The 27,070-nt window shown below is 62.1% G+C and overlaps 1 protein-coding gene and 1 long non-coding RNA gene across 9 annotated transcripts in view; one reads left to right on the forward strand and one right to left on the reverse strand.

The window, feature by feature from the left end:
* The window catches only part of TP73 (tumor protein p73), a 69,296-nt gene that overhangs the window by 19,782 nt on the left and 22,444 nt on the right, over nt 1-27,070 (reverse strand). For all 7 annotated transcript variants that reach the window (XM_033844543.2, XM_033844552.2, XM_033844554.2 and 4 more), the window contains exons 3-4: nt 26,634-26,754; nt 146-394 (exon numbers count right to left, since the gene is read on the reverse strand). In XM_033844543.2, coding sequence (XP_033700434.1) covers nt 146-394; nt 26,634-26,754 — 370 coding nt within the window. The remainder of the gene's footprint in view (nt 1-145; nt 395-26,633; nt 26,755-27,070) is intronic.
* LOC117309030 (uncharacterized) lies at nt 352-12,211 on the forward strand. Of its 2 annotated transcripts, none has more exons than XR_004523281.2 (3): nt 352-3,597; nt 4,141-7,936; nt 10,972-12,211. It is a non-coding gene; the product is annotated as an uncharacterized lncRNA (long non-coding RNA). The 2 variants fall into 2 exon arrangements; XR_012328377.1 differs by having other exon boundaries at nt 4,141-4,638; nt 6,602-12,211.

Below are 27,070 nucleotides of genomic sequence, written 5' to 3' on the forward strand. Positions count from 1 at the left end.
TCCGGCCCCGAGACCCGCCTCCCGGCCGGGTGGGAGCCCTGAGCGGACACGGATGTGCACGGTGCCATCCCTGGGTGCCAAGGTCGCGGGCAGCCCTCCCCACCATGCGCCCCTCAGGGGACCGCCGGAGCCGGGCGCCACTCACCGTCCAGGTGGCCGACTTGGCTGTGCTCGACTGCTGGAAGGTCACCTCGAAGTGGTGCGGGCCGGGGTAGTCGGTGTTGGAGGGGATGACAGGCGCGGGCGACATGGTGTCGAAGGTGGAGCTGGGCTGCGCGTAGGGCGAGTGGGTGGGCACGTTAGCGCTAGCGGCGTGCTCCGGGGCGTAGGGGCTGCCTGGGGCCGCGCGGCTGCTCATCTGGTCCATGGTGCTGCTCAGCAAATGGAACTGGGACTGGCAGGAAGGGGAGGAGGGAAGGGGGAGACACACAGTCAGGCTGGAGAGTGGAAGCCATCCCGTCCGGGAGGTGTCCTGTTACAGGAGCCTTAAAGGGCCAGCAGCTCAGTCATCCCAAATATTTCCTCGGGGGGGTGGGGGGGGCCCACCTGACAGGTCACTACTTGTGTTGGGATAAACTGACATATTCACCTCGCCCTCCCCTCTCCATCAGCCTCCCAGTGCCTGGGCTCCTGGGGCTCCGCCGAGCACACCTGGAGGGGACCGGCCTGCGGGGGGGCGGCTCCCAGCCCCGACTGACACCCTGGGTGCCCGGCTGCACTCCCCAGGGGCAGCACCCGGCCCAGGGAGCCACGCCTCCTACTGTCACCGTTACAGCTCAAGCTGGGGAGACCCCACCCCCGGGAGCAGGGCAGAGGGCGGCCCCCGCGCGCAGGGTGGGCACACCCCAGGCTCCGGTGCAGGGGCTGTCTGCCCAAGAGGCTTTGGGAGGCCAGATGTGGCCCCTCGGTCCAGCCCCGTAGGTGGTGGGGCAGAGCTGGGGGCTGAAGGACGGTGGCTGAGGCCACCTGCGAAGGGCCTCTGTACGACGACAGGCTACCTTCATCCCCCGCACCTGAACGACCCCCAGTTCCCCCCGCTAGCAGCTCTGCCTGGTCCACACCCTCTGCCCACCCCAGGGCACTGGCAGCCTAGCCCCCTCCGGGGCCACACACAGAAGGAACAGGAGCTCCTAGCCTCGTGGTGTGGGCGTGTCCCCTGGTCACCCCCTGTGGGGTCCGGACCAGCAGCCCTTGTCAGGAGCTTAAGGGAGGCCCCGGCGAGGAAGGGAGGGGGCGGGCGCCGGCCCACGCTTCCGCGTCTTGAATCCGGGGCAGAGCAGGTCTCCCCTGGAGGGCTGGCAGGGAAGACCCACCTTGGCAATCAGGAGGCTTCCAACAGGAGGGCGACACAGTAGCTGACACGGGCCAGACCTGCTCTAACCGCAAATGTTTAAACAGCTCCTCTCTGTGCCAGCCAGGCTCGGAGGGAGGGCGGGCGCTACTGCCCCCGATGTGCAGATGCGGACACTGAGGCTTGGTGTGGGGATGGCAACGCCGGGGGTCCGTGAACTGGGGGGACTTGCATCTGGCGGGCAGAGGGCCTGGAGTCCCCCTAGAGGGGTGGAGGGGAGAGGCAGACCGGACAGCGGGCGAGGGGCCCCTTTGCTCTGCACCCACTTCTGCGAGGCAAGCACTCTGTCCCCTCAAGTTCCTTGGATGGTGGGGAGAACCCCGGCCGTGGGGCGACCCCAGTGCTCAGCTCCCTCTTGCACGTCAGGAGGGCTGGGCTCCATAACCTAGAGGCCCCTGCAGCTCGGCACCCAGGAGGCACACCCGTGTCCGCATCACAGAGCCCCCCGGGCCCCCTCCCGACCTGGGGAGGGAAACCCTCTCCTGAGGTCTGCCCAGCCTGGAGGAAGCTCAGCACAGGTGACGACCGAGGGGGAGGGAGGTGACGGGTGATGGACGACAGGCGGCTGAGTCTTACCAAAGCCGCTTCCCGCCCCCCCAGCCCCGTTCCTCCTGCCCCCACCGTGCCTCCCTCAGATGCTCCAGCCCTGACGGCCCGCTGCCACCCAGTGCGGACCAGCCGTCAGGCCCTACCCCATGCCCTCCCCGCTGGGGACAGCCAGCCTGGGCAACGCCGTCAGGGGGTTGGCACAAGGCCCCGGCCGAAACTGCCGCCTGACAGATCCCTTGGGTGGCTCTCAGGCTTTTCTATTTGAACCTCCAGGGCCATTCCCCCCACCCTGTAAACCTAGGGCCCCAACACCAGTGGGATGGGCGCCCCCTGCCGGGCAGACCCCACTTCCCCGCCCCACTAAGGCCACCTTCCCTGGTCGGCGGTCCCCTCAAAGGCCTTCCTAACTTCCTGAGGCTTCGCCTGGAAGACGAAGGAGGCTCAGTGCCCACTGCCTCGCCTGCCTTGCAGGTGGAGAAACAGATGCCGAGTCCGTGCCACGGAATGTTATTCCTCCAGCATCAGGAAGAAACAAGCTACTGATGCTACAGCCCGGAGGAGATGCAAAAACACGCCACACGAAGGCGCCCACACGAAAACTCACACGCCATACGGTTCCCTTTACATGAAAGTCCAGGGATGGCAAACCCACAGGGACAGACGCAGATGGGGGCGGCCAGGGCTGGGGTGGGGCTTCGGGGTGACAGCTAAGGTGCAGGGGTCCCTTCTGAGGCCATGAAAACGCTCTCAAATGGACTGTGGTGATGGGTCCATATACCTGTGAATTGTTTTAACTGGAGTAGAGTTGATTTAATGCTGTGGTAGCATCCGCTGTACAGCAAAGCGATTCAGTTATACACACACATGCGCGGTCTTTTTCATGTTCTTTTCCATGATGGTTTATCACAGGATATTGAATATAGTTCCCTGCGCTCTACAGGAGGACTTTGTTTTTTGTCCACCCTGTAAATAATAGTTTGCATCTGCTAATCCCAAACTCCCAACCCTTCCCTACCCTGCACTCCCCACCTTGGCAACTCTAAGTCTGTTCTCGAAGTCTGTGAGTCTGTTTTGTGAATATATTTTAAAAATACTGAATTGTATACTTTAAGTCGGTGAATTGTGTGGTATGCCAATTATAACTCAATAAAAACAACTGAGGGACCCGGCCAAGCCTCACCTCTCCTGGCCCGGGCCATTGTGGGCGTGAGGGGAGTGACAGCCAACGCCTCCAGAGGGCCCGGGTGGGGGCCCCACGTGCTTTCACACCCCCTTGCTCCAGGACGGCACTGCTCTGCGTCCCCCCCACTTACGCCTCCCCACTGGACTTCAGACCCGACAAGGACAGACCTTGTCCCACGGGTCATCAACGTACCCCTGCACGGGCACAGAAAACGTGGCCAGTGTGAACTGAGCTGTGCTGTGGACATAAGGGCACAGACCCCAAGGACTTAGTGCCAGTGGAAAGAATAGAATAAAATATCTCATTCACAATTTCATATTGATCACTTGCTGAAATGAGCGTAGTTTGGGAAAAGCAAAATGAATTCTTGAATTCTTTTCAGTGTTTCTTTTCACCATTTTTAATGTGGCTGCAAGAAAATGCAACGTTACATGTGTGGCTTGTGTCCCACTTCTACTGGATGGCCGGCACTGGACAGGGTCCTCCATCAGTGGCCAGTGAGGGACTCGCAACTGTAACTATTGTTATTGCTTTTATTATTATTAATTATTAGCACGTCCTTCGGGGTTTTAGCGCATTTCTCTTTACAGAGTGGTTACGCAGGAGGGCTGCTGAGTGAGAGAGCAAGTGGGCACAGGGATGGAGGGATGGAGGGATGGAGGGGGGATGGAGGGATGGACGAATGGATGGATAGACGGGTGGATGATGGATGGATGGGTGGATGAATGGATGGAGGGAGGGAGGGAGGGAGCGGGGAGAGAGAGAGGGAGGGGGAGGGAGGGATGAATGGCTGGATGGAGGGAGGGAGGGAGCGGGGAGAGAGAGAGGGAGGGGGAGGGAGGGATGAATGGCTGGATGGAGGGAGGGAGGTATGGATGGATAGATAGATGCGTGGGGCAGCAGGATGCCCCCCACTCCACCATACAAATGCCCAGGAATGAGGACGGGATGTGAGCCTGCTTCTCCCACTTGCAGGAGGCTGAGAACCTGGTGGGTCCTGGGGGGAGGGGTCCCAGCCTGCCAACCCAACCCCCCAGAGATCTCCTTTCTCTTCTAGGTGATGAGCACGACCCCTCTGGAGGGTCTTCCCTTTCGCTCCACCAAGGGCTGCAGGGAGCCTTCCACATCCCTAGCAAGGACAGCCCAGCCTGGGGTTTCATGTCTGTTCCCCCGGCTCCATCCCCAACAGGAGCACGGTCCAGGCCAGCAGAGCAAACTGCCCCTGCCTCCCAGTTCAGGGGAAGGGGGAGGCAACCCCACGACGACAACCGTGTTCAGGGGAAGGGGGAGGCAGCCCCACGACGACAACCGTGTTCAGATTTTAACTTGTCCACATTCTTTACAGATCTGAGGCGAGTGCCAGGGAATTAGTCATTGAACCAAAAGGAGCAGGGCTGATAGGATCTCCACGCCCAGCAGCCACAAAGCAAGAGGGAGCCTGGAGGCTTCCAGCGGGCCGCCGGCCGCCACAAGGAGTCCTAATGGGATGTGGGACCGCTGCATCCCTCGTCCAGCAAGGGTCTCATCTCCTCTCCTCTCGCTCCAGCTCTCCAAGGTGTCAGGCTCAGGGGCCTCCTGTGGTCTGGGGGCCTGGGGAGCCCCCCTTCTCTGCGGGAGCCTGATGACACTAGCCTTGTGCTGGGCGGATGCTGTCGGGGCAGACCGCCAGTGCCGCTCCTTCCCTCCGTCCTGCTTCCCCAGGGACACCCCTGCCCACACCCGGAGAGACGGAGAGACAGCGAGACAGCAGAGACGTCGGTCCCCCTGGTTTCCCTGAGGCTTTGAGCGCAGATTAGGAAGTGTTGCATCCTCACCTCGAAAGGCCCTTCCTTCCCTACCCACAGGGAACTTTGCGTTTCCTCCCCCGCCAGGCAGGGAGCTTTGCTGGGGCCACCCCCACACAGACCCAGCTGCTAAACAGGGGAGTCTGGACCCCAGGGGAGGCCAGTGTTGTGCCCAAGGCGGCTGCACCCAAGCCGGCAGGGGTAGGGGTTCTCCAGAACCAGAGGCCCCCGGAAGCTGAGACGAGACCCGCTTGGCAACAGGGAGGAACTCAGGCAAGACCAGGGCGTTTTTGGTTTGTTTGGCTTTCAATAAGAACTCCCAAGAGAGTGGGCTGATTGGGGCACGCCTGGCCCGCGGCGGCCCACATGTGCCTACATGCGTGCGCAGGGCTCCTGGGCCCGACCCAAGGAGGGCCGCGAGCGAGCGGGAGTCGGGAGCCAGCGGGTGGCCTCTCCCCAGCATCCCCGGAAGCGCCAGGCCTGCCTCTGAGCCTCGGAGGCCCCTACGCCCAGTACGCTGGGCTGGAGTTCTGGGAGGGGGTCTCGGGCTTCCCTCTCAGATCTCAGTGCCTCCGGCGGAGCAGGACGGTGCCCTGGGGGCCCCTCTCTCCAGCCCCTCCAAGGCGGTCCATCCATTTGCTCCACAAACTGTTCTGAGGCTCTCTGTCAACTTAGAGCCAGATGCTGGGCCGGGGGAGGGGGGTCAGACTGCCCTCCCGGTACGGGCCGGGCCGTCTGCAAACCCACACCGTGTGCCTGGGTTTACGTCCCAGCCTCCGCAGGGCAGCCAGGCTTGCTCCTGGGGTCAGCGTCTCTCAGGCAGGAATCCAGCATGGCCTATTTTTGCTCCATGTCAGGCAAGGGCGCACCTTGGGCCCCTCTGGGGGGCCATGTGCACACGTGTGCTCTCACGCAGGGCCCAGAACACGCGCAGAGATGGGGCGCCGGGCTTAGACCTCAAGTGTGGCCACCCATCTGCAGAGGGAGGAGGCTGAATGGGGCGGGGCTGAGGGGGTCCCCGCCCCTGAACGGACATCCCGCTCGGCCGCTGCCAAAGCCTCCGGAGTCCCAGGGAAAGGAGGAGGCTTCCCGAGGAGCTGCGGAGAGAGGTCCAAAGGGGGCTGCCCCGGGGCCCAGGTCCCGCCCAACCCCAGCCCCGCCACCATGTCCCCAGCCCCCAGCCTCAGGGGCCTCTTGCCCAGTCCCTGCAGATCTGCTGCGGGCCTTCCCGCACACAGGTTAGCCCCAGACTGGACGCTCAGAAACTCCGGGCTGAATGAACCAGACCCTGGAACTCCCAAGTAGGCCCCCCGAATCACACAGGCCCACTGTACCCACTCCTGTGCTGGGCGCACTCTGCGGCCCAAGGCAGCTCCAGCCCATGGCAGCCCTTCCAGGAGACCCCGTGGCAGTGACCACACTGCGCCAACCAGCACCCCTGCCAGTGCACGGGGGCTGGCCAGCTCCCCGTGAGGGCAGGGAGGCGGCTCCCCGGCACCCTCCTCTGACCCCCACAGATGGCCGTCCCAGCCAGCCTTCTCCAGGGCCTGGGCTCTTCCCGCTTCACCAGGTCGACCCTTTCGTTGTGAGCTGGATTTTGTGGGTTTAGAAGTATCCCATTTTATGTGATTATCTATGTAGAATTTGTAAACCATCTCAAATGATTTGGGGGGATGTACCTGGGAAATAAACTGTCTTTGACAGTCTGTGTCCCCATTCCCTCCTGATCTCTAGCCTCCCTGCATCCACGACCACCTTCAGCAAGGCTCCAGGACGCTAAGATTAGACGAGGACCGTGCAGACGGGCTGCGACGCGCAGTCAGGGGACCCAGCACAGATTTACACTGAGGCGCCACACGTGCTCTCTGGAGTAAAACTTATCTTTTTGGTGAACGTGGCAACAGAAAAACTTGTCAGTAAAGTTTAAAACGACTCTGGTTATGTCCCCAGGGGCTTACGGTTTCAGGCTGCCTCACCCAGTGGAGGGGACTCGAAGCCAGGCCAAGCGGGGGCAACTGGGGAATGCGGAGCTCAAACACTGGCTCAGGAAGCATCTGTCCGTCCCGGCCGCAAGGACACAAAGATTCGAAAGACAGGACTCGCTCGCCTTTGGGCAGTGATAACAGCTCCCAGGAAGCCCCAGTTTCCGGCCTCCTTTCGGCACTGCAGGTCCACACACAGGGCCTTTTCTCGTGCTAGTCACCTACTCCCGATACTGTCTCTCCTACCTGTACCACCTCTCAAGGATCACCTCCTCCCTGAAGCCACCCAGGCTCTCTCCACCTGTTCTGGTGTTCAAGGACTTCCTCTGCTGCTTCTCTGGGTTCAGTAACATGATGATGCACACCCCTGTGGGTTTGCATCCGTGCCCACCTCTTACCAACGGCGTCTGTGAGGGCCCAGCAGTTAATACACTGAGAAGCCGAGAATGGCGCCCGACACCCGGAATGCGTAGACGTGTCTGCTGTCGTTCCTACCGGCTCCCTCTCCCCCTACCTGCCCCCAGGTGGGCATGGATGGCCACGGTCCTGGGAGCTGCCACATGCATGGCTATCGCAGAAACACTGGTTCTGGCTCCTTCTTTTCTAAGCCATGGGACGGCCAGCTCACTCATCTTGCATTCTTCTGCATTTCCGGCAGAAATGGAGGTTTCATGCTTTTAATGTTCTTTCAAGGTGTGGTCAGAAGACCATTACTCAGGGCGCCCGCCCAGGGATCTGAGGGCCCATCTCGGGGTGGGGGGGCCCCCTGGGAGGTTTGACCTTTTCTGGCAGCTTGGGCCCATGCCCCCCCCCCCCAGTGCTACTTCAGTTCAGCAGAGAATGATCCAGTAGGTCATAGTGTACCCTTCCCTCCACGCCCAGAAAGGATCAGGAGGGACTCAGCAAGGGACAGAAACGACAGGACAACTCGAAAGCGCAAAGGAGGCTGCCCGGCGGCAAGGGCAGACTGGCAGCCAGCGTGAACAGGGACCCAAGATGGGACACGTAATTACAGAATCCCCACTGTCCAGGGAGCAGGGTCGGGAGAGAGAAACCTCTCCTCAGCACGGAAGCCCCGAGCTCAGAGGTGAGAGGCTTCTGCTAAGCTAATATCTCTCCACCAGAGTGTACAACCCATCCCGACACCTTCCTCCTATTCCAGCTCCTATTTCTGCATTGAGAACCTGCTGAGTGTCCAGGACACCTGCAGCTCACACGGGCAGCTGTCCAGCCGTTCAGTCCATGGTGCCCAAAGTGTGCGCCACGGCACGACTGCAGACCTAATCGGAGCCTTGAGGACAGCCAGCGTGTGAGGCGAATCTTGGAGAGAGAAGTGGCACGGAACGCTTGCTAACCAGGAGCTCCTGTCCCCACAGGAGCCAAGCTAGCTGGCAGTGGGCGGTGAGGGGAGAGGACCTGCCTCTGGCTCTTTAAAATGGGCCCCCTTCTGGCAGAGGGCAGGGTGGAGGGGGACAGTCTGACAAAGAGCTGACCCCTCCCTGTCAGGCAGGGATGAAGTTTCGCCCTGTGAGACAGAGCTCTGGTCCTGCCTCCAGGGAGTGCTGGGGTCCCCGCCCATCCCAGGGCACCCAGCCACCATTGGCCTGTTCCATCCCTGGCTTTTCCAAGTGGCCCAGCTGCATGGCTTGGCCACTGCCTACTCTGTTCTCGAGAGGAGGCCGCGAGACCTGGAGACAGTGGCCGAGCAGCAGAACGCTTGCCCCCTGGGTCCCAGGGCGCCCATGCTGCCGCTGGTTTGCCCGTGGGGCTGGGTTGGGGCTGAACTGCCGGATTCTAGAGAAGCCAGGAGTGTCCCTGGGGGGCACTTTCCGGGACTGCACCTGTGTCCCTGCTCCTTCCAGGAGGGTCATGTATTTTTTTTTTTAATAGATGAAATTTGGACCTTTTTTATTCCATAAAGGGTTGGGTCTTTTTATCCCTTTCTTATGAAAGGGTTGGAGAAGTTATTTTTTTGGTTTGGGTTTTGGGTTTTTTTGGCTGCGTTGGGTCCTTGTTGCTGCACGTGGGCTTTTCTCTAGTTGCAGCAAGCGGGGGATGCTCTTCGTTGCGGTGCACGGGCTTCTCATTGCGGTGGCTTCTCTTGTTGCAGAGCACGGGCTCCAGGTGCACGGGGTTCAGTAGTTGTGGCACATGGGCTCAGTAGTTGTGGCTCACGGCCTCAGTAGTTGTGGCGCACGGGCTTAGTCGCTCCGCGGCATGTGGGATCTTCCCAGACCAGGGCTCGAACCCGTGTCCCCTGCATTGGCAGGCGGATTCTTAACCCCTGCGCCACCAGGGAAGTCCCAGCCTGTGCGTTTTTAACAGAGGAGGGTCTTGCGAGCAGCAGTATTTAAGGTCCCACCAGACTGAAAGGAACTAAAGGATCAAGGTTTGTCTTTTTTAATTGGGGGAGGGGAGCATCCCTTTTCCTCTGGCCATAAGCCTCCAAAATAACTGTCCACGCCTTTGTGAAGCCACAGCAAATGCTCCACGGCACCCTGGCTAAGCGCGTGCAGTATCTCACACCCGTGACCCTCAGCTCTTTCTAGAATCTGAAGCAGGTCTCCCCGGCTGCTCTGTGCAGAGCCAGCAAGTTGGCGGCAGCTGGCCTGGGCTTCCTGCTGAGGCTCCTCTCACTCTGGGACCTCAGCCAGGCTTACAAGGATCAGGCAGGGGACCCTCGAGACCCCAGAAGGGGAGGCCCGGCTGCCGGGGAGGCCCTATCGCTGTCCTCCACGCTTTCCCTGAGACCCCTGACAACGGGGAGTGAGGATGTTTCCCAAAAAAACCCCAAGAAGCCCCAATGCAGCTCCAAGCAAAATCTACCCGTGACCTTCCCAGATGTGCAAGGTGGCGACCCACCAGCCTGAAGTTTCACAGTTCCTCCCAACTCCCTCCCTCCCGCCGTCCCTCCAGAGCTCGCTGGGTCCCAGCGGACATGCCCATGCTGCCTACCCCTGCGCTGTCTGTTGCACCCCACTTCCCCTGCGGCTTTCAGCACCCACCATGCATCTAGCGCTGCCCCAGGGCCTGCAGAGTGCCCTCACAGCCCTGAGGGAACAGGCTCCAGGCTGCCCCCCAAGGTCAGCCTCTGTGCACCGGTATTCAAGTTGCCCAAGGCCCATTGCAAGGCCTGGCTGTGTGGTCCAGCAGGGGACCTCTTTGCAAAAATTGGAAATATGGTAAATACAGTAAGTCCCCTACATAACAAACGAGTTCCATTCCAAGGGCGCGTTCATAAGTCCAATTTGTTCGTTAAGTCCAACAAAGTTAGCCTAGGTACCCAACTAACACAATCGGCTGTACAGCACTGTCCTGTAATAGGTTTATAATACTTTTCACACAACTAATACATAAAAAACAAACACAAGGGACTTCCCTGGTGGCGCAGTGCATAAAACTCCACGCTCGATCCCTGGTCAGGGAACTAGATCCCACATGCATGCCGCAACTACGAGTTCACATGCCACAACTAAGAAGCTGGTGAGCCGCAACTAAGGAGCCTGCGTGCCACAACTAAGACCCGGTGCAACCAAATAAATAAATTAATTAAAAAAAATAAAAAGTTAAAAAAAAACAAACACAAAAAATAAAGAAAACATTTTTAGGGCTTCCCGGGGGCGCAGTGGTTGAGAGTCCGCCCGCCGATGCAGGGGACACGGGTTCGTGCCCCGGTCCGGGAGGATCCCACATGCCGCGGAGCAGCTGGGCCTGTGAGCCATGCCCGCTGAGCCTGCGCGTCCGGAGCCTGTGCTCCGCAACGGGAGAGGCCACAACAGTGAGAGGCCCGCGTACCGCAAAAAAAAAAAAAACAAAAAAACATTTTTAATCTTACAGTACAGTCCCTTGAAAAGTACAGTAGTACAGTACAACAGCTGAAATACAGGGGCTGGCGTCGAGTGAACAGGCAAGAAGAGTTACTGACTGGAGGAGGGAGAGGAGGTGGGAGAGGGTAGAGCTGAAGGATCGTCAGCTGTAGGAGACGGAGGGCGAGCTGCAATGTCACTCACGCCTGATGCTGATGGCACAGGTTTTGGTTCCTTGCTGGATTCAATTCCATCTACCCTCCTGAAAAAATGATCCAGCGATGTCTGGGTAGTAGCTCTTTTTTTCTCGTCCTAGATGACACGGTAGCACTGGATTGCATTCTGAACGGCTGCTGCAACCTTCACGTACTGTTCTACATTTGCGTCCTGTGCCTCAAATCCTAACAGCGCCTCCTCAAATATAGAAAATCCCCTGCCATTTCCTGCATCGTGACTCTCTTCGGTTCTTCAGTTACTTCTTCCTCTTGTCTCTCCTGGAGCTTCTCAACAGGACCAGCTACATCACCGCTGCTTTACGCTTGCTTCCGGACACGCTGGGCTTGAAATAAAGGTACTGTACTACTGTACTCGATTCAGTCCTGTACAGTAAAGTACACAGAAGCACAACCGCTTGTAGAGAACGCACGCGTCCTCTACAACGTACAATGGACGTACAATGTACGCCAGACACGTGAACTAACTCACGTGATTGGACACAAGAACGCACGTTCGTGTCTTTGGAAGTTCGCAGCTCGAAGGTTCGTATGTAAGGGGACTTACTGTAGTGTTATCTGCGTCTTCGTCATGGGACCAGAGTGTGCATCCAAATAGGAGGGGGGCTGGGTGCAAAGGTCACCAGGTGGAGCCCCCTGCCCCCCGCGCTCTGCCGGGCCCCCTGCCCTGTGGCCCCTCCCCATTCCCCTCCTGCTCAACTGTCACCTCCTGCAGTGAGGCCCCCAGCCCATCACTCCCACTTCAGGTACAGCACCTCCTGACCCAAGCTTCTACCCTGCGTGACCCAGTTCATCCTGTTCCTGTGCTGGGGAAAGGTTAGGGTTAGGGTTAGAGTGGGGCAGACATGCGTCTGTTTGTCACCACTGTCACCCCAGGTTTGAGGCCCTGGGGTCTGATCTCAGAGGCTCTACCTGGGGAGGGTCGGCCAGGTGCCCCTCCTCTGGCGTTCTCTGTCTGCTCTGACCCCCAGTGTCCCCGTGCTCCCCGGAGGATACCAAAACCAGACTTTCAAAAAATAGAGAATGAAACTTCCAACTCCGTGATCTTCGCTGGCAGGCATGTCTGGGCTTGGGTGCAACCTCGCCCAGAGGTAAGTGACTGACAGGCCGTCTAGGCTCTGGCTGGGAGATAACCCGTCCCACTCGGAGCAGGACCTCCATCCCGCTGGTATTTCCCACAGCATCTCCAGGAGTCTGTGATTAAACGGATGGAAATGCCAACAAGATTCGACTTGTGCTTGGGGGGAAGGCTCCCTCTCCTCCTGAAAATATGCACATACGCTCTCTCCTCTCACGGGGCCTTGCCCAATCCTAGTCAGGGCCATGTGGAACTTTCCACACCTTGCTCTGGGCTGCCAGGGAGGCGTGTGCCTGCAGGACCTGCAGCCGGAGCCTCCGCCTGCAGACGGCGCTGCGGAGACAGTGAGGGCGCAGCCTGGACCCGAAAGCCTCCACAGGGTCCCCCGGGGGGTCTGGAGTCTCAGGCTGCGCCCTTGCCAGGCTCTGCGGAGCTGCCAGGAAACAGGCAGGTGACCCATGGGATGCAGAGATTTTTTTTTTAACCATCAGGAAACGAGCCCAGTCCACGTCCCACCTCCCAGCATGCTGAGAGCCTGGAAGGAAAGTGGGGAGCTTGGTGATCTGTCACAGGCCCAGCTCGAGGGGTATGGCAGGGGTATGGGCTCCTCTCACCTCCCTGAGCACCACTGGGGGGCGGTCTGCCCTCACCCCCTGCCTGCGCCCCCAGAGCCTGAGCCACGTGTCCCCTGACATCCTTTAATCCATCCACCACTCTGTCCGTCTGTCTGTCCATCCTGTAGACGCTAAGCATGCCCCGCCTGCACCAGACACTGAGGACACCAAGGGGGCCATCACGGGGAGGCGGCCCTCCTCAGTGGGGACAGTTGTGACAAGTGCAACGAAGGGGCAGGGAGGGTGCTGCGGGATGGCACAGAGGGGAGGAGGGGGCAGCCCACAGAACTGGGGACGGCCTGGACTTACTCAGTGAGTCCTGAGGGCCGACCCCGGCCCCTCCCTCCAGCTCTGAAGCCAGGACCAGCTTCCCGGCAGGGGGTGCAGCTCAGCCCTTCAACACACATCTCCCGGGCACCGCCCAGGCCCTGGGAGACAGCGGTGGGCACAGAGACGCAGCCCGTACCCTGCACCCTCCAGCCTCCAGAGCTTAACTCCCATGAGGGGACAGCAGAGAAGCAGCGAACCAGGCTTCAGAACAGGCTGACGGCAAAGGAAGAAGACAAAAGCAACCCAGCGGGGGGCGGCCGGGCCAGGGGTGCTCCTCCAGGAAGATGCCACCACCTGCCCAGGCACTGGGGAGGTCTAGACCCAGATGTCTGAGAGGGCCAGAGAGCCGCGGGGCCGAGGGCGGGACATTGCTCAGAGGAGCAGAACCCTCCCTCCGGGAGCCCACGGGGGACTGAACGCAGGAGGGACCCTCTAGCTCCGAGTCGAGTGGGAGCAGCACGGGGCCAGCACGATGCCGGTCAGGCTGACAGGCCCTAAAGAGCGGGATGCTGGGCGCCGCAGGAGGGGCCCAGGAACAGCTCCCAGGTGCTGGCCAAGTGAAAGAAGGAAGGAAGGTGGATTTTCCGCCAGCTGAGAAGGGACAGTCACCCATGGGGGGCAGAGGGGGATGTATTACGTGGAAGTGGGGATGCCAGAGGGCTGGCGCTGCGGGGATAGAACTAGAACCTGGCGAAGGGGCAGGAGGCCGGGCCAGCGAGCCCGGCTGATGGGGCGACCCCTCTGTCCCCCTGAATCAGGCTCCGGCATCTCCTTCCGGAAAGGTCAGTCCCTCCCCGAGCCCCGAGAGCCTTGTACCCTCTCAGCGCGCGGTAGGGAGAGGCTGCTGCTCTGTCCCCAGCCCAGGGCCTACCTGCTCCCAGTTCAGCTCTGTCCTCTCCCAGTCACGGAACGGGACTGCCTCCTGCCAGGTCCCCAGAGGCCCGTCCTTTTTCTGTCCTCGTCGCCTCCCACCTCCCAGCATCGTGCCGCCCTTCCCCCCGCTTCCCAGGCCGCCCCTCTTGTCTGCTTGGTGGCGTCTCTCCCTGTGCTCGGCTCCGACCCTCTCCCTGCGTGGGGCCCCACCCCGCCCTGACTGTGAACCCCACCTGTGCCAGACTCCCCAGTGGTCACCTCCACCCACACGCTCCAGCACGCAGGACTCCTGCCCCGAGGTGTCCAAGCGCTGCCCCAGCCAATGCGCCCCGGCTCCGCACCGCCCTCCCATCCGCGAGGCTCCAGAAGCCTGGGCGTTGGCCTCGGTCCTCTCCTGCCCTTATTCCAGAGATCAAACAGCCTCCCTCTCACCGATCACTTCCCACCACCTCCCGTGATGCCTCCATTCCACTGGGCGGCCCTTGTTGGGCTCGACCTGCTTTGCCCGCACCGCACATCCCCTCCCTCCCTCCCTCCCGCGGCTTCAGAAACTCCACGCTTACTTCCATCCCACCTCCCACGGTCCTCCGTCTGCTGCTTGCGTCTCACACACGGCACAGTCAACGCAGAACGCTTACTTTTCACCCCAAATCCCACTTCTTCAGTTTCCCAGCTGAATAAGTGATCATTCCCTTCACCCAGTCACCTGGGTCCAAACCCCCAGCCCATCAGCAGACCCCGTCCGTCTGGAACCCCAGGGCTCTCAGCCCCTCCCCTGCTCCCACCGGGTCCAAGGTGCCTACATCCCTCTCCATCCCGGGCCTCCAGCCGGCTCCCAGCCTTGCCCTGCCCTCCTGTGGTCTGCTCTCAGCACTGCAGCCCAGGCAGCCTCTAGAACTCACGAGGGATCACGCCCTCCTCCTGTGTGCCCTCATAGGCAGTAGCAGGCACTCAGCAAATATTTCTTAAAGCACTGATTGACTTTTCCCTCCTGGGGTCCTCCTGTCCAAGGCTGCCCCTCCTATAGGAGCTGTCCCGTCCGTAGCGACAGGTGGGACCCTGCTCCAGGTTGCAGGGGAGACCCAAGTGCTGTGCCCTCCCGTGCTACCCCAGCTCAGGGCACACACCTACGACGCCCACCATGGGCCTGGCCCATGGGACTGTGGCATGGGGCCAGGCCCAGTCACCCGAGACCAAGCCTTCGATGACCCTGCGGCCCAGATGGACCTGGGCCCGTCAACAGAGGCAGGCATGGGGGAGCCAGTGCTGTCCAGCACAGCCCTTCTCATCTCTTGCAAGTCTAAACTGATACACAGTGAAACAGGAGCCTGGGAGGCGGCTGGTGGGGTCCCTGGATGCCCACCCAAAAGAGGAGTGGACGGGGAAAGTTGGAGAGTCTGGGTACTCTCCGCGCTCATCCCATCTGAGAAGGGGCCCATGGGGCGTGCCCCTGACTCCCTTCTGCCCCGTGAGCTGCTGGTCTGTGTAGGTGGGAGAAGATGCTTGGACCAGCAGTAAGCCCACCCCGGCACCAGCTGAAGGACCCCAGTAAGTGGGCCACGGCAGGGGGCTGTCCAGCCCTGACCGGGAAGCTGTGGGCCGTTGGCACAGCGTGGGCTACGGGCAGCAGCATCAGAACCGGGGCTCAGAATGGTGGGTCCCGGGGAGCTTCCCTGGTGGTCCAGCGGTTAAGACTCTGTGCTCCCCATGCAGGGCGCCTGGGTTCGATCCCTGGTCGATCCCTGGTCAGGGAACTAGATCCTACATGCCGCAACTAAAGGTCCCGGTGCAGCCAAATAAATAAATAAATATTTTTTTTAAAAAAGAGGTGGGGCTTCCCTGGTGGCGCAGGGGTTGAGAGTCCGCCTGCCGATGCAGGGGACACGGGTTCGTGCCCCGGTCCGGGAAGATCCCACGTGCCATGGAGCGGCTGTTCCCGTGAGCCATGGCCGCTGAGCCTGCGTGTCCGGAGCCTGTGCTCCGCAGTGGGAGAGGCCACAACAGTGAGAGGCCCGCATACCGCAAAAAAAAAAAAAAAAAAAAAAGAGGTAAAGAAAAAAAAGAAAGGTGGGTCCCACAGGAGACCCAGGCAGGGGCCCCGACAGCATCCTGCAGCTCCACGCCCCCTTCCCTGCCCAGTGGGCTCGCGATAACCACAAAGGCGACCGCACGACCTCAAGTTCAACCCTTTTTGTTCATACCACTTCCCCTCTGCATGCAGTGGTAAGATCACAGATACTCTCCCTCCGGGACGGAAACGGAGACACTTTCACAGATCCGTGCGACCCAGCCCAGCCCAGCTGGCCTGGAAGGGGCTCCAGCAGCCTCTACCTGCCATGAGAGCTGCTCTAGGCACTTGCTGACCGAACGAATGAACAGGCCACGGTCATCCTGGGTCTACAGGAAGCCGGGTGATGATGAGATTGGCCATTGCTGGTCCCCAGGGTGGGGCGGCGGCGGCAGCAGGGTGGACGCCAGCGGCCCCCTGCTGCCGACAGCTCCTGCAGGAAGGCGACGCTCCAAGGCCCGGAGCCGGGGTGGGGGGGGCCCGTGCCTCCCATCACGGACCCCTCCCACTCCCTGAAAGGCGATGAGCTGCAGCCTCGGCTGACTTACACCGAGACACCCATTTCGTTCGAGAGAAAAGATTATACCAGAGTCCTGCGTGTCCACGGGGCTTCTCAGCTGGCCGGGCAGGGACACTGGTCTCCAGGTCCCCGGGCCTCTGGCTCTGCCTTGGGTTCCGTGTATGACTACAGACCCCCAGGCAGCAGGGAGACAGTCCCTCCCGGCTCACGCACCATCTTCATGGAGAGGCTGGGGGTACAAGGCTGCTCCCCGGGGAGCCCCTGGCCACTGTATGAGCCCAGTGACAGGTGCTAGTGGGTAAATGAGTCAGTAACGGAATAAGTGACAGAAGGGAGCCATGAGGACTCTAGCTGTGGCCCGCCCGGGGCTGCACCCTTTTCCAGGGCTGGGTTTCAGATGAAAAGCTCATGCCGTGGGTGGGAGAGGCCATGAAGCTTCCAGATGTGAATGAACGGAGCCAGTGCCTGGGTCAGCCCGTGTAGACGGGCCGTACACCCCTCACCCCTCCTGGGTCCCCCACACACGGCATTACTCTTCCCATGGCCTTGCCTGGGGACACCCACCTGCAGGCACAAAGACACGTACCTGTTCCAACACACAATGCGAACAAGAGCACACACACCCACTGTCACTCACACGCTCAGACACGCACACACAAACACACCTTTGGGCGCGCACAGGGCCAAGGGACCGCAGCTCTTTGTGGCTCTGCGCTCATGGCTCCTGTCCTCCACCCGCAGAGCTTGGCGACACCTGGACTCTGTCCAGCTGTCCATCCCAACCCTCTGCCCGCTGCTGGGTCTCCCACAGGGCAGGTGGTACCCGTGGCCCCCACGCCATCCACCTCCCCGGCAGGAAAAAGGCCCGATGGGGAGCAGCTGAGCCCCAGCTCAACCTGCTCAACTAGCAGCCTGGTGACCACTGGCCCCAGGGACTGGGCACACCTGGAAATGAGACCAGGTTCCCGGGGCTCAGGCCACAGGGGCCAGGCACAAGCTGCGGTCCCTTCCTTCCCTCTGCCCGGCCCACCGCCATCGTGAGGGGCAACAGGACACCTCGAAGCCAGCTTTCTGTGAGCCCCTGACCCGCAGCTTGGCCGGCAGGAAACACTCCTGCCCCCACAGCCAAATGAGCAGCTTCCCAGGTGAGGATGCTCTTGTCCTGGGAGCAGGTGGTGGCAGCCCAACAGCCAGCCAGAGCCCAGGGAGCAAAGACAGCCTCCAGGGTACACTGAGCTCCTGCAGCCGGGGGCAGGGCCGGGCAGGTGGGGCAGCCCGCCCTGAGCCTCAGACAGCCCAAAGCCGGGGAGTGAGGGAAACCTGCACGTCTCTGGGGAAGGCCACCAGCTGACCGGACTCTCACCCACCCTCCTCCCCCTGGCTGTCGGTCCTGCCCAGCCAGTGGGCACTGGTCCCCAGAGCTTCTGAGGATGGGCAGGCTCCTGCCTCCGCGCCTGGGGCCGGCCCCAGCCCGTCGGCGCCTCCTGCCTGCCTCTGCTCACCCTGGATGGCGGCATCCCCTCCGGCCCCAGGTGCCGAGCAGGGCGACAGACAAGAGAATGCCCCGTGCATCCTCCACCACGGCAAAAGCCCCGCCAAGGCCCCCTGAAAAGGATGCACGACGCGCACCTACCGAGGCGAAGTGCTGCACGGGGTCACTGACGTACAGCATGGTGGGCGCACGGGGGTCTGCACACGCCGGGGAGCTGGCGTGCTGCGGGGCGAGGCATGGGGATGGGCGGCCGGGGAGCCGGGGGCAGGGGTGCGGCTGCCCGGCAGGGTGGACCCAGGCAGAGAGGCTCCGTGGCTAGGCGGGCAGAAGCACAGGACGCTGCAGAACATGTGGGCTGGCCGTGGGCACTTTGGCCCTCTCCATCTGCCTTGGTCCTGTCAACTAGCTGCATCTAACAACAAAACGGGCGGCCCACCCCTTTATTCCTCATGACTATTCATCAAAGTCCAGGGCAGGCCTCAGCTTGCCCACTGCTGGGTCGGACCGCACCAAGGCGGCTGCGCAGGGAGGGGGCGGCCGCGGGGCCATGGGCCACCTCTGCAGTGAGGCTGCGCCTGGCTCCTTCTGAGATGCTGCCTACGGGAGGCCCTGGGGGCCACAGGCCTCCACCCCAGAGCATCAGGGGGCCAGCCCGGGCCCTCAAGAGCTCGGGAGGCAGAGCCAGGCCACCGGGCAGGGAACAGATGGCGCTTCCGGCCCTGCGCCCAGGGTGGAGCGAATCTCACTCCTGCCTAGGGAATGTGGTGGCCCTCCAGGGCTGCTCCAAAGGGCTGAGCAGAGACGAGACGCACTCAGGGAGGTTTGCTGCCTGCGGAACCCCACAGGGAGCCTGGCAACGGAGTGAGCATCTGGGTGTGGCCCAACGCAGCCCAGAGCCCGCACCCCAGACACTGCCCGGCCTGCCGCTGGCCGTGTCCCCACTGCTGCCGAGCCCCCGGAGTGAGAGGGAGGTGGTCCAGAAGGAGGACCGCTGGAGCCCCGCCCATCGCAGTGCATGGACGGCACTGCCCTCAGCACTGCCAGGGGCTCAGAGATGGGGGCCTGCCTCCCCGGCGGCTTCGCGGTGCTCACAGCCACTCCCTTTCTGGAGGACCAACCACTGTAACTTAACCGTCTTTGACACCAAGTTGGCACAGGGGCTGGGATCATCCCTGGGAGATCAACCGGGCCCAGATCACGTGAAAGTGGATGTGAAGTTTCCAAGCCCCCAGAGCCCAGCTGCTTCCATCCCCCAAGGAGAGCTTAAAAACTCGCAAGGTGCCGAGAAGACGGCATGTAGACCCCGTCTCTCTCCCGGCCTGTCCTCGGCACATCCCGGGGAGCTGGGAGCAGCGGGGTTGCACAGAGGGAGGCCAGCCCGAGGAGCCCGTGACGTGTCCAGCCCCCCAGCTCCTCTGGCTGAGGGAAAGGGGGATCCCAGGCAGGGGACGTGCAGCCAGGCGCTGCCCCCAAGGGGCTGGGCCGGGAGCCCCCGGCTCAGGCTCTGGGCGCCTCGGCGGCTGCAGCCAGAAACACAGCTCAGCACATGCGGCCTGAGCCCCCGTGACTGCGTGTGGCCATCGCTGTTACTCCCAATGCACAGGTGTCCCCCACTCACAATGAGACATCAAGGTTTGGGGGGCAGACCGATGTTCAGGAAGGGGGTCTGCAGCGGGGCCCCGGCTGCAAGTTCTGGCCAGAGGCAGCGGCCGAGAGCCTTCCTAACAGGATGTCCGCAGGCGGGAAGGCCGGGGTGGGGTGGGGGAGGGGGGGAGGGGGGGAGACTGTCGGTCAGTGAGATTCCCATGGGTGTTGCCAGGGCTTCTCCCAAGAGGGCCGGGGGGCTTGGCAGGTGGCTGGATGGAGGGACACACAGGCAGGTAGGAGAGGAGGGGGAGGGCCTGGGCTCAAGCACAGGGCGTTGCGCAACATGGGGTAAAATTCGAGTTGATCAGAAGCGACGCTGTCTGGGTGGGCCTGACTAATCAGGGCAGCCTCCTCCTGATGGCCTCAGGAGCAAACCGCCAGGCTGTGGAGGGCCCGCGTGGCAGGGTGCGGCGGGCGGCCTCTAGAAGCCGAGAACAGTGGCCCTGGGCCAATGGCCAGTGAGAACCTGAAACTGAGCTCTGCCAACAGCCAGGGCCTGGAAGAGGTCCCGGCCTCAGACAAGATGGCAGAGTCCTCACTGATACTTTGAGTACAGCCTGGTGAGACCCTGAGCAGGGGGCCCAGTGGGGACACGCAGGACTCCCGACCCACAGAAGCCGTGAGACAATAAACAGGTGCTGCTTTAAGCCCCTCCGTTGGCGGTGACGTGTCACGCAGCACAGCTGAGTAATGCAGCAGGGGAGCGAGCAGGCAGGCAAAGACCTTGGGCAGAAGACGGCCAGGGCTCCGCGGGACCCTGGACGGCTGGCGCGGCCGAAGGGCAGCCTTGGCCTCGGTCTGCACTCGGGCTCAGGCCTGCAGGGCACAAGGCAGGGCCCAGGAGGGGCTGGCCACACGTGTGCCCAGACTGGAGGCTGCCCACAGGGAGGCAGGGTCAGGTCGGGAAGACCTCCTCTCTTGAGCCCTGCTGGAAGCACTGAAGGCCCAGGTGCCACGCCACCCACACTGCGGGGGCACCTGTGGCCTGAGAACCAGCACGGTCCCCACAGCGTGAGCCTGGGCCAGACTGGGATTCCCAGCGTGGACGAGAGCACGTTTCCAGCTCTCAAAGTGCCGGAGCTCCGGCACCTGCCCCAGAGCATCACCCACTTCCTGCGCATTTATCCAAAATCCTGGCCATCCTGGGACAGGGAAGGGGGAGCCGGGGCCCCTGTCCCCAGGAACTCTTCCTGGCTTAGTCCTCAGCTGCCAGCGCTGCCCTCCCAAGTCACCCCGCCGGGCCCGCGGCACCTGCTCTTCTGAGTTTAACCTACCGGGACCCCACCTCACTGACTACTTCCGCAGGACTCGCGGCAGCAGGGCAGGGGGGATATTTTCTTGCACGGCCCACCTGTGCAGGAAGGGGTGAGTCACCAGAAGGGCACCAGTGATGTGTCAACTCCAGGTCAAACTCCTCACACCACCTGCGGACACCCACAGGCAGGTGGCTCTGTGATCAGGTGGCTCTGTGATCCGGTAGCTGGCGGGGCTCACCGTCCCTGAGCTCCGGCCCTACGTCCTCGGGGCGGCAGGCCCTCCCTCAGCGCACCGGATCCCTCTGGGGGCTGGCTTTGTTCTCTGACAATGCCTGCTCCAGGGAGTGTACTACCGGACTGCGCCCTCCTTGCTCCCAGGCCTGGGGAGAAATGCCCCCTCCCCAGGCCAGGAAGGCCTGTCCTGCGTGACCGCTGGGGTCTCAAGGTCCCGAGTGGCTGCAGGTTCTAACCCTGGTGTCTGTCCCCTGCGTAGCTCACTGGGCACCTGGGGAGGGGCCGGCAGGGCTCCAGGGTGGATCAGCCCCCAGACACAGCCCCCTCTACGGCCCAGGCGCCCACAACAGCTGTCACCGGAGAAAGGCGCCGGGAGAGGCGGGAAGGGATGCAGGGAGGGGGCAGGCATGGGCAGCCAGGGTGGCAGGAGGTGCTCAGACTCCGGGAGGATGGGCGGGAGAGACAGGGAAGGGATGGTCAGGGAGGAGAGCCCGCCAGCCTCAACCTCAACCTCAACCAGCCCCATCCTCAACCGAGCTCCCCTTTCCTCCATCTCAACCGTTCGTGCACCGTCACAGCTGGCCAGAAACCTGCCCCCTTCCATTTTTTTGGAGGCTTTCGGGATCCCAGTGCCCCCATCAGGGATCGAACCCAGGCCCCTCGGCGGTGAAAGCACCAAGTCCTAACCACTGGACCGGCAAGGAAGTCCCCCTGCCCCCGTTTTGTCCTGAGGGACACTGAGAATCAGAAAGCCTGGATGGCCCAAAGCCCAGGCCCAGACCCAGCACGGGGTGCATACGGCCGCTGCCTGCTCGGGACCCCATGAGCACTCACCATGGGGGGCTTCATCCTGTCCATGCTCCTCTCAGACTGTGAGGGCCTCCAGGGCCAGGGGAGACCCTACAAGGTTCCCCTTGTCACCACACCCGCCGGGGGCCCAGGAGTCACCTCCCACCTCGTGTCCTCTGGGCAGCCCTCATTTCGAGCCCACAGGAGGCCGGGTGTTCCCCTCTCTCCCCTTGAAGGAGGTGGGGGCCTATTTTATAGGTGCCTGTCATGGGTGAGCCGCCGGGGGTCTACAGGAACAGCTAGAACTGGAGGCCACCACACAGGGCAGGAGCTCCACCGAAGGGCCCCAAGGTGGACCTGGGGCGCCGGGTCCTTCCCGGGCACAGCGGGCTCTGGGGCTGGAAGCAGCTGCTCCCGGGCCCTCCCTGGCTCCACTGTTCTGGGTTCCAGGGGGAACAGCTCTCTTAAACTCAGCCCTTGTCCCTGGTCTCAGCATCACGTCTAGTGTTTGTCATGCGTTCCTACAGGTCAGGCACCATCAATCTTCCTCGCAACCTTGGCTTAGATCCTCACTGGCCCATTCTACAGACAAGAAAACTGAGGCCCAGAGGGTCAAATAACTCTCCAAGCAAAGAAGAGGCAGGGGTGGGATCTGACCTCCGAGCCCCCGATGCCCTTTGCACCATCTCGGCCCTGTGGTGCGGTGGACCCTGGCTGCAACGACCTCAGGGAGCTCAGCGTCCCCACCAAGAACCTGTGCTCTGGGACTCCTCCAAGGCCGAGGGGCCAAGTGCTCCCATAGGGGCCCTTCTCCTTCTCCTTTAACTGCCCGACTCGGCTTCCTCAGCTGCCCAGCATGGGAGGAGGGTGGCCCGAGGCCCCACAGGGCTGGCGGAGCCTCTGCTGGGACCCCATACGGCCTGTCACCCCAGGTCCCCAAGTGAGGGCACCGAGGCTCAGAGACATGGGGACTCGAACCCGGGACAGACTGGCTCCTCGGGCGAGGCCCCTCCCACTCCGCCTGTTCCCACCGGCCACTGAAGCAGCGGTTAAGGGCGTCCCGGGGGTCCGCAACGGCCTGTTTCCTGACAGGGCCGGGGTGCTGCTCAGGAACCTGCAGGTCCGGCAGGAAGTAATCTGCTTGGTCACCAAGGCAACCGAGCAGGGTGGAGACCCAAGGCCCCCAGACCACAGTGTGTGCCACCCGCAAGGACCAGTGTCCCCCGATGCGACGGCTGTGCCTGCCTCGGCCTCAGCCTTTTCCTGGATGAGCCCCACGACCCGGCTGGGGGGGTGGCCCCAGAGCCCGGGGCTGGGGTACGGGCACCCTTCATCTCAGAGGACAGCGGCCAGAGGGAGCGGCATGGGGGCCCGTGTGTGTGTGCGTGTGTGTGCACGAGTGCACGCACGCGTTCACATGGGCCTGAATCGTGACTACAGGGCGGGTGGCGAGTGCGAACTTTTGACTCTACAGCTGCTGCTTTCTTGACCTGGAGCCTGGCCTGGGGAGCACTTGACCTGTTACCAGCCTGGAGGAGGGGCTACCCCCCTCCCCGCTGAGCCCCAGGCTTTCCCTGATGAGGGACCTGCTGGTGGGTGGGAATGGAGCCACGGGGGTGGGGCTGAGGCACTCAGGAGTCCCCACCCGCACCCCAGCATCACCAGGTCACCCTCAGCAGCACAGCGTCTGCCAGGGCTGTTTTCTGGCCAGAAGGTCAGGTCTTCTCAGCCTCCAGTCTGGACTTTAAGACAACAGCACCCAGTTCAACTCTGCGGGGCTTCCTGCCTGCACCCTGGACTCCGTGGGCCCCTGCTCCAGGCCTCTGGACGCATCAGGCAGAGGCCCTTCTGCAAGGCAGCTAGGCAGTGGGCTCTGCAGCCAGCTGCCCAGCTGTCCAGCTGTGTCTCTGAGCCTCGCCTTTCCCTCTGGGCTGCGCTGGGCTACATGAGGGTGAGGGCTGGGCTACACGATGTCAGGCAGGGGTCAGGATGCGGCGTTCGGAGGGGGCCTGGCTCCCCACACCTACCCCTGCCCCCAGCCAGGGCCAGCGTGGTTCTGGGCACCCCCACCTCTGGGAACCTGCAGGACTTTTACTAAGAGGCGTGGCACTAGCTGAGAGACTCGGCCCTCTTGTTGGCAGAGGTGAGAGGCCCCATCCTGGTTACCCCACAGCTGGTGAGAGGGGTGTCCTGCCCTCCCTGGCCCAGACCTTCTCAGCATCAGACATCCTCCCTGGAGGGGGGGCGTCCCACCCCACAGGAGCCCAGAGCTGGTCCGCTCCTGACACTGGGTCGTTGGGGTCTCCTGGGCCTACTGCCCTCCAGGGGGTGAGCTGGGCAGCTGGGAGGAGGGGAGGTGGAGGCTCCTGCAACTACAGAGACAGGCCTCTTAGGAGACCGCATTCAGAGGCCCTCCCTCCCTGGAGCCTGGGGGCAGCTCCTGTCCCTCCCCAGAGTGGATGTAGGGTGAGTGTCTGACAATTTGCTTTTTTTTTTTTTTTTTTGCGGTACGCGGGCCTCTCACTGTTGTGGCCTCTCCCAGGCTCCAGACGCGCAGGCTCAGCGGCCATGGCTCACGGGCCCAGCCGCCCCGCGGCATGTGGGATCCTCCCGGACCGGGGCACGAACCCGCGTCCCCTGCATCGGCAGGCGGGCTCTCAACCACTGCGCCACCAGGGAAGCCCTGCCTGACAATTTGCTTTTTGATTGTAAAGTAAGTGCCTGACATTAGGCTGTGGATGGGTGAGGCGCCCACTTCAAAGACATGCACCTCGACAGCTATACAACTATAGGTCAAGAGCCCAGCTGCCTCATCCCCGAAGGCTCCCGTTCAGAAAGCCCTGGGTGACCAGATAATGGACCTTGGAGTGACCCCACTTCTCCCTTTCACAGTTTAATTCCACTGTTATGTTTTAAATTCACCAATAACGAATCAACCCCCCAAACCCTAGGCACCCCATCCTCAGCCCCAATAAAGGCAGAGCCCTGGGTCTCCTCTCTCTCTCTCTCTTTCTCTCCCCCGCCATCCCACCCCGCAGTGCAGGTAGCAGGGCTCAGGTGAACACCCCAGGCATCCTAGCCCAGAGCATCACTATTGACAGGTTGAGACCCACCCACGACAGTGGCACCAGGACGCTGATGTCCAGGAGGGGCGACTGGGACCGTGAAAGGTCAGGACCCTTGGCCCCTGGGGAAATGTTGGCAGACAGGAAATGGTCCAAAGGGACAGGGCAGCACTACCTGGCCCTGCCCAGGCCCAGCGTCTGCCTCGGCTTCCTCACCTGTAAAATGGGACTATAACAGGCAGATGTTTCTGCTCTGATGGTGTCCTGAGCAGAGGCAGGAGGCCTGGGCTGGGCAGGCAGATTCCTCAGGGCCACTCTGAGAGGATCCTCAGAAGCAAGGATGTCACAGGGAGCTCACTGCTCCCCAGACCCCCACCTGCCCCAGTTGCGACTGCCCGAGCAGGTGCCTTCTCCTTGCCCCATGCGGGCCAGCGGGCCCTGGGCCAGCCCAGCATCCGAGACGGACACTGACGTAGGACGTAGGGACCCTTCCTCATCCCCCACCCCCTATACCCTGACTCGTTCCCACGACCGGAGCCCCCATCTTCTCCACTGTTCACCAGATGCCTTGGACGGGTGTGTGTTGGGGTGAGGGCTCTGATCTGGAAGGGGGCTTTAGGGAGAGGGGCCCAGACTCTGAGCGCCCCCCCGCCTCCAGAGTTCCCAGCTCCGTCTCCCTCCTGCACCCTGGCCCTGGCCTGGTGTGGTGCCCCAAGGCCACTGTGCTGGGCTGTGGGGGCCAGCGGCCATCCAGTGAGCCGCCATCCAGGGGGCCCCCATCTGGGGAGCTGCAAGCGGCAGATCCAGGTGCTTCCCTCACGCACTTAGCCAAGGTCCCACAACAAGTCCCCGTCTGAAGGAGCTGCACAGCAAGCCTGTGGGCAGGACGGAGCAGCCCCGGGTCCCGCAGAGGCTGTCCCAAGGAGGTGACCACAGGGGGCGCTGGGGACGGCAGGCGTCGCTGGGCCTCCCCGGGGCCAGGGGTCCTCATACACCCTCTTGTGTCTCTCCTGCCCCCCACCTCCTGGCCCACCAGTGCCTGGCAGTGGGCGGCCAGGGAGAGAGACAGGAGTGTGGCCACCACCCGGTTATCACAACCCTCCTCCAGCGTGGCAAGGCCTGAGACGCCGCAGGGCTGGCGGCTGTCAGGGCCTCAGGTGCCCCTGCATCCCCCACCCAGCCTCCCTCCTCTGGAAACAGCAGCGCAAGCTTCCTTCGGGGCGCTCTTCCCCATAAGTCAGTGCGGGTGGTGGGCAGAGCCCACACCACTCCACTCCATCCTGACCCTGTCTCAGGGGACCCAGGCCATCAGAGGCACAGGGATGGCTCAGCGATAGGCATTCAGAGGTAGGCATGCTGGACTCTGGGCAAAGAGGGGTCCTTCCCCACAGGGAGGGGGATGATGATGGAGCCTACCATGAGAGGAGACGCTGCCTAAGAACAAAGCCACCACGGGGGAAGCAGAGCAAGAGACAGAGAGGCAGCTGTTTGAACACCTGGATCCAGCCATGCCTGAATTCATTCATACACCTAGAACCAGCCATGCCTGAAAGCCTTCCTACACCTGGATCCAGCCATGCCTGAAGGCCTTCCTACACCTGGACTGACAGTTACATGAGCTGATACATCTTCCACTTTGCCATCTGAAATGTGCTGACAAACCCAGAGAGGAAGCCGTACACCTGAGAGCCTGTTTCCTGGTTCTGCAGGCTCCCAGGACAGGACAGTCCACATTCACTGCCCCTACCCCGAGTCCTCCGCAGAGGGCAGCCCACTCACCATGACAGAAGTGGTCATGCCCTGCAGGTGGAAGACATCCATGCTGGCCTCCGCACCGCCCACCACCTCATCATTCCCCTGGCCCGGCTGGGGAAGGTCGAAGTAGGTGCTGTCCGGCTCCCTAGACAGAAGAGGGAAACAGAACAGAGAGCACAGCCATCAGCCCAGATGGCCCAGGCCTGGAGCTCAAGGCCAGCCCGCAGCTCCCGGGGGGGGGCCTCCCTCTCCCACCTCCACGGATTCCTTCAGCCCCTTGTCTCCTCCACTCCTTCCCTGACCCTCAGCCCCTGCGGCCTCCGGCCCCCTTACCCTACCAGCCTCTCCAGGGCTGGTGTGAGTGCCAGGCTGGCGTGGCCACACACAGGCTTTGTCCCCTGGACCCAACCCCTCTGGAGGGCTGGTCAGAGGAAGAAGCCCAGACATTGGACCCTGCGTCC

Source organism: Tursiops truncatus, chromosome 1 (genome assembly GCF_011762595.2).
Source record: "Tursiops truncatus isolate mTurTru1 chromosome 1, mTurTru1.mat.Y, whole genome shotgun sequence".
NCBI classification, from domain to species: Eukaryota; Metazoa; Chordata; class Mammalia; order Artiodactyla; family Delphinidae; genus Tursiops; species Tursiops truncatus.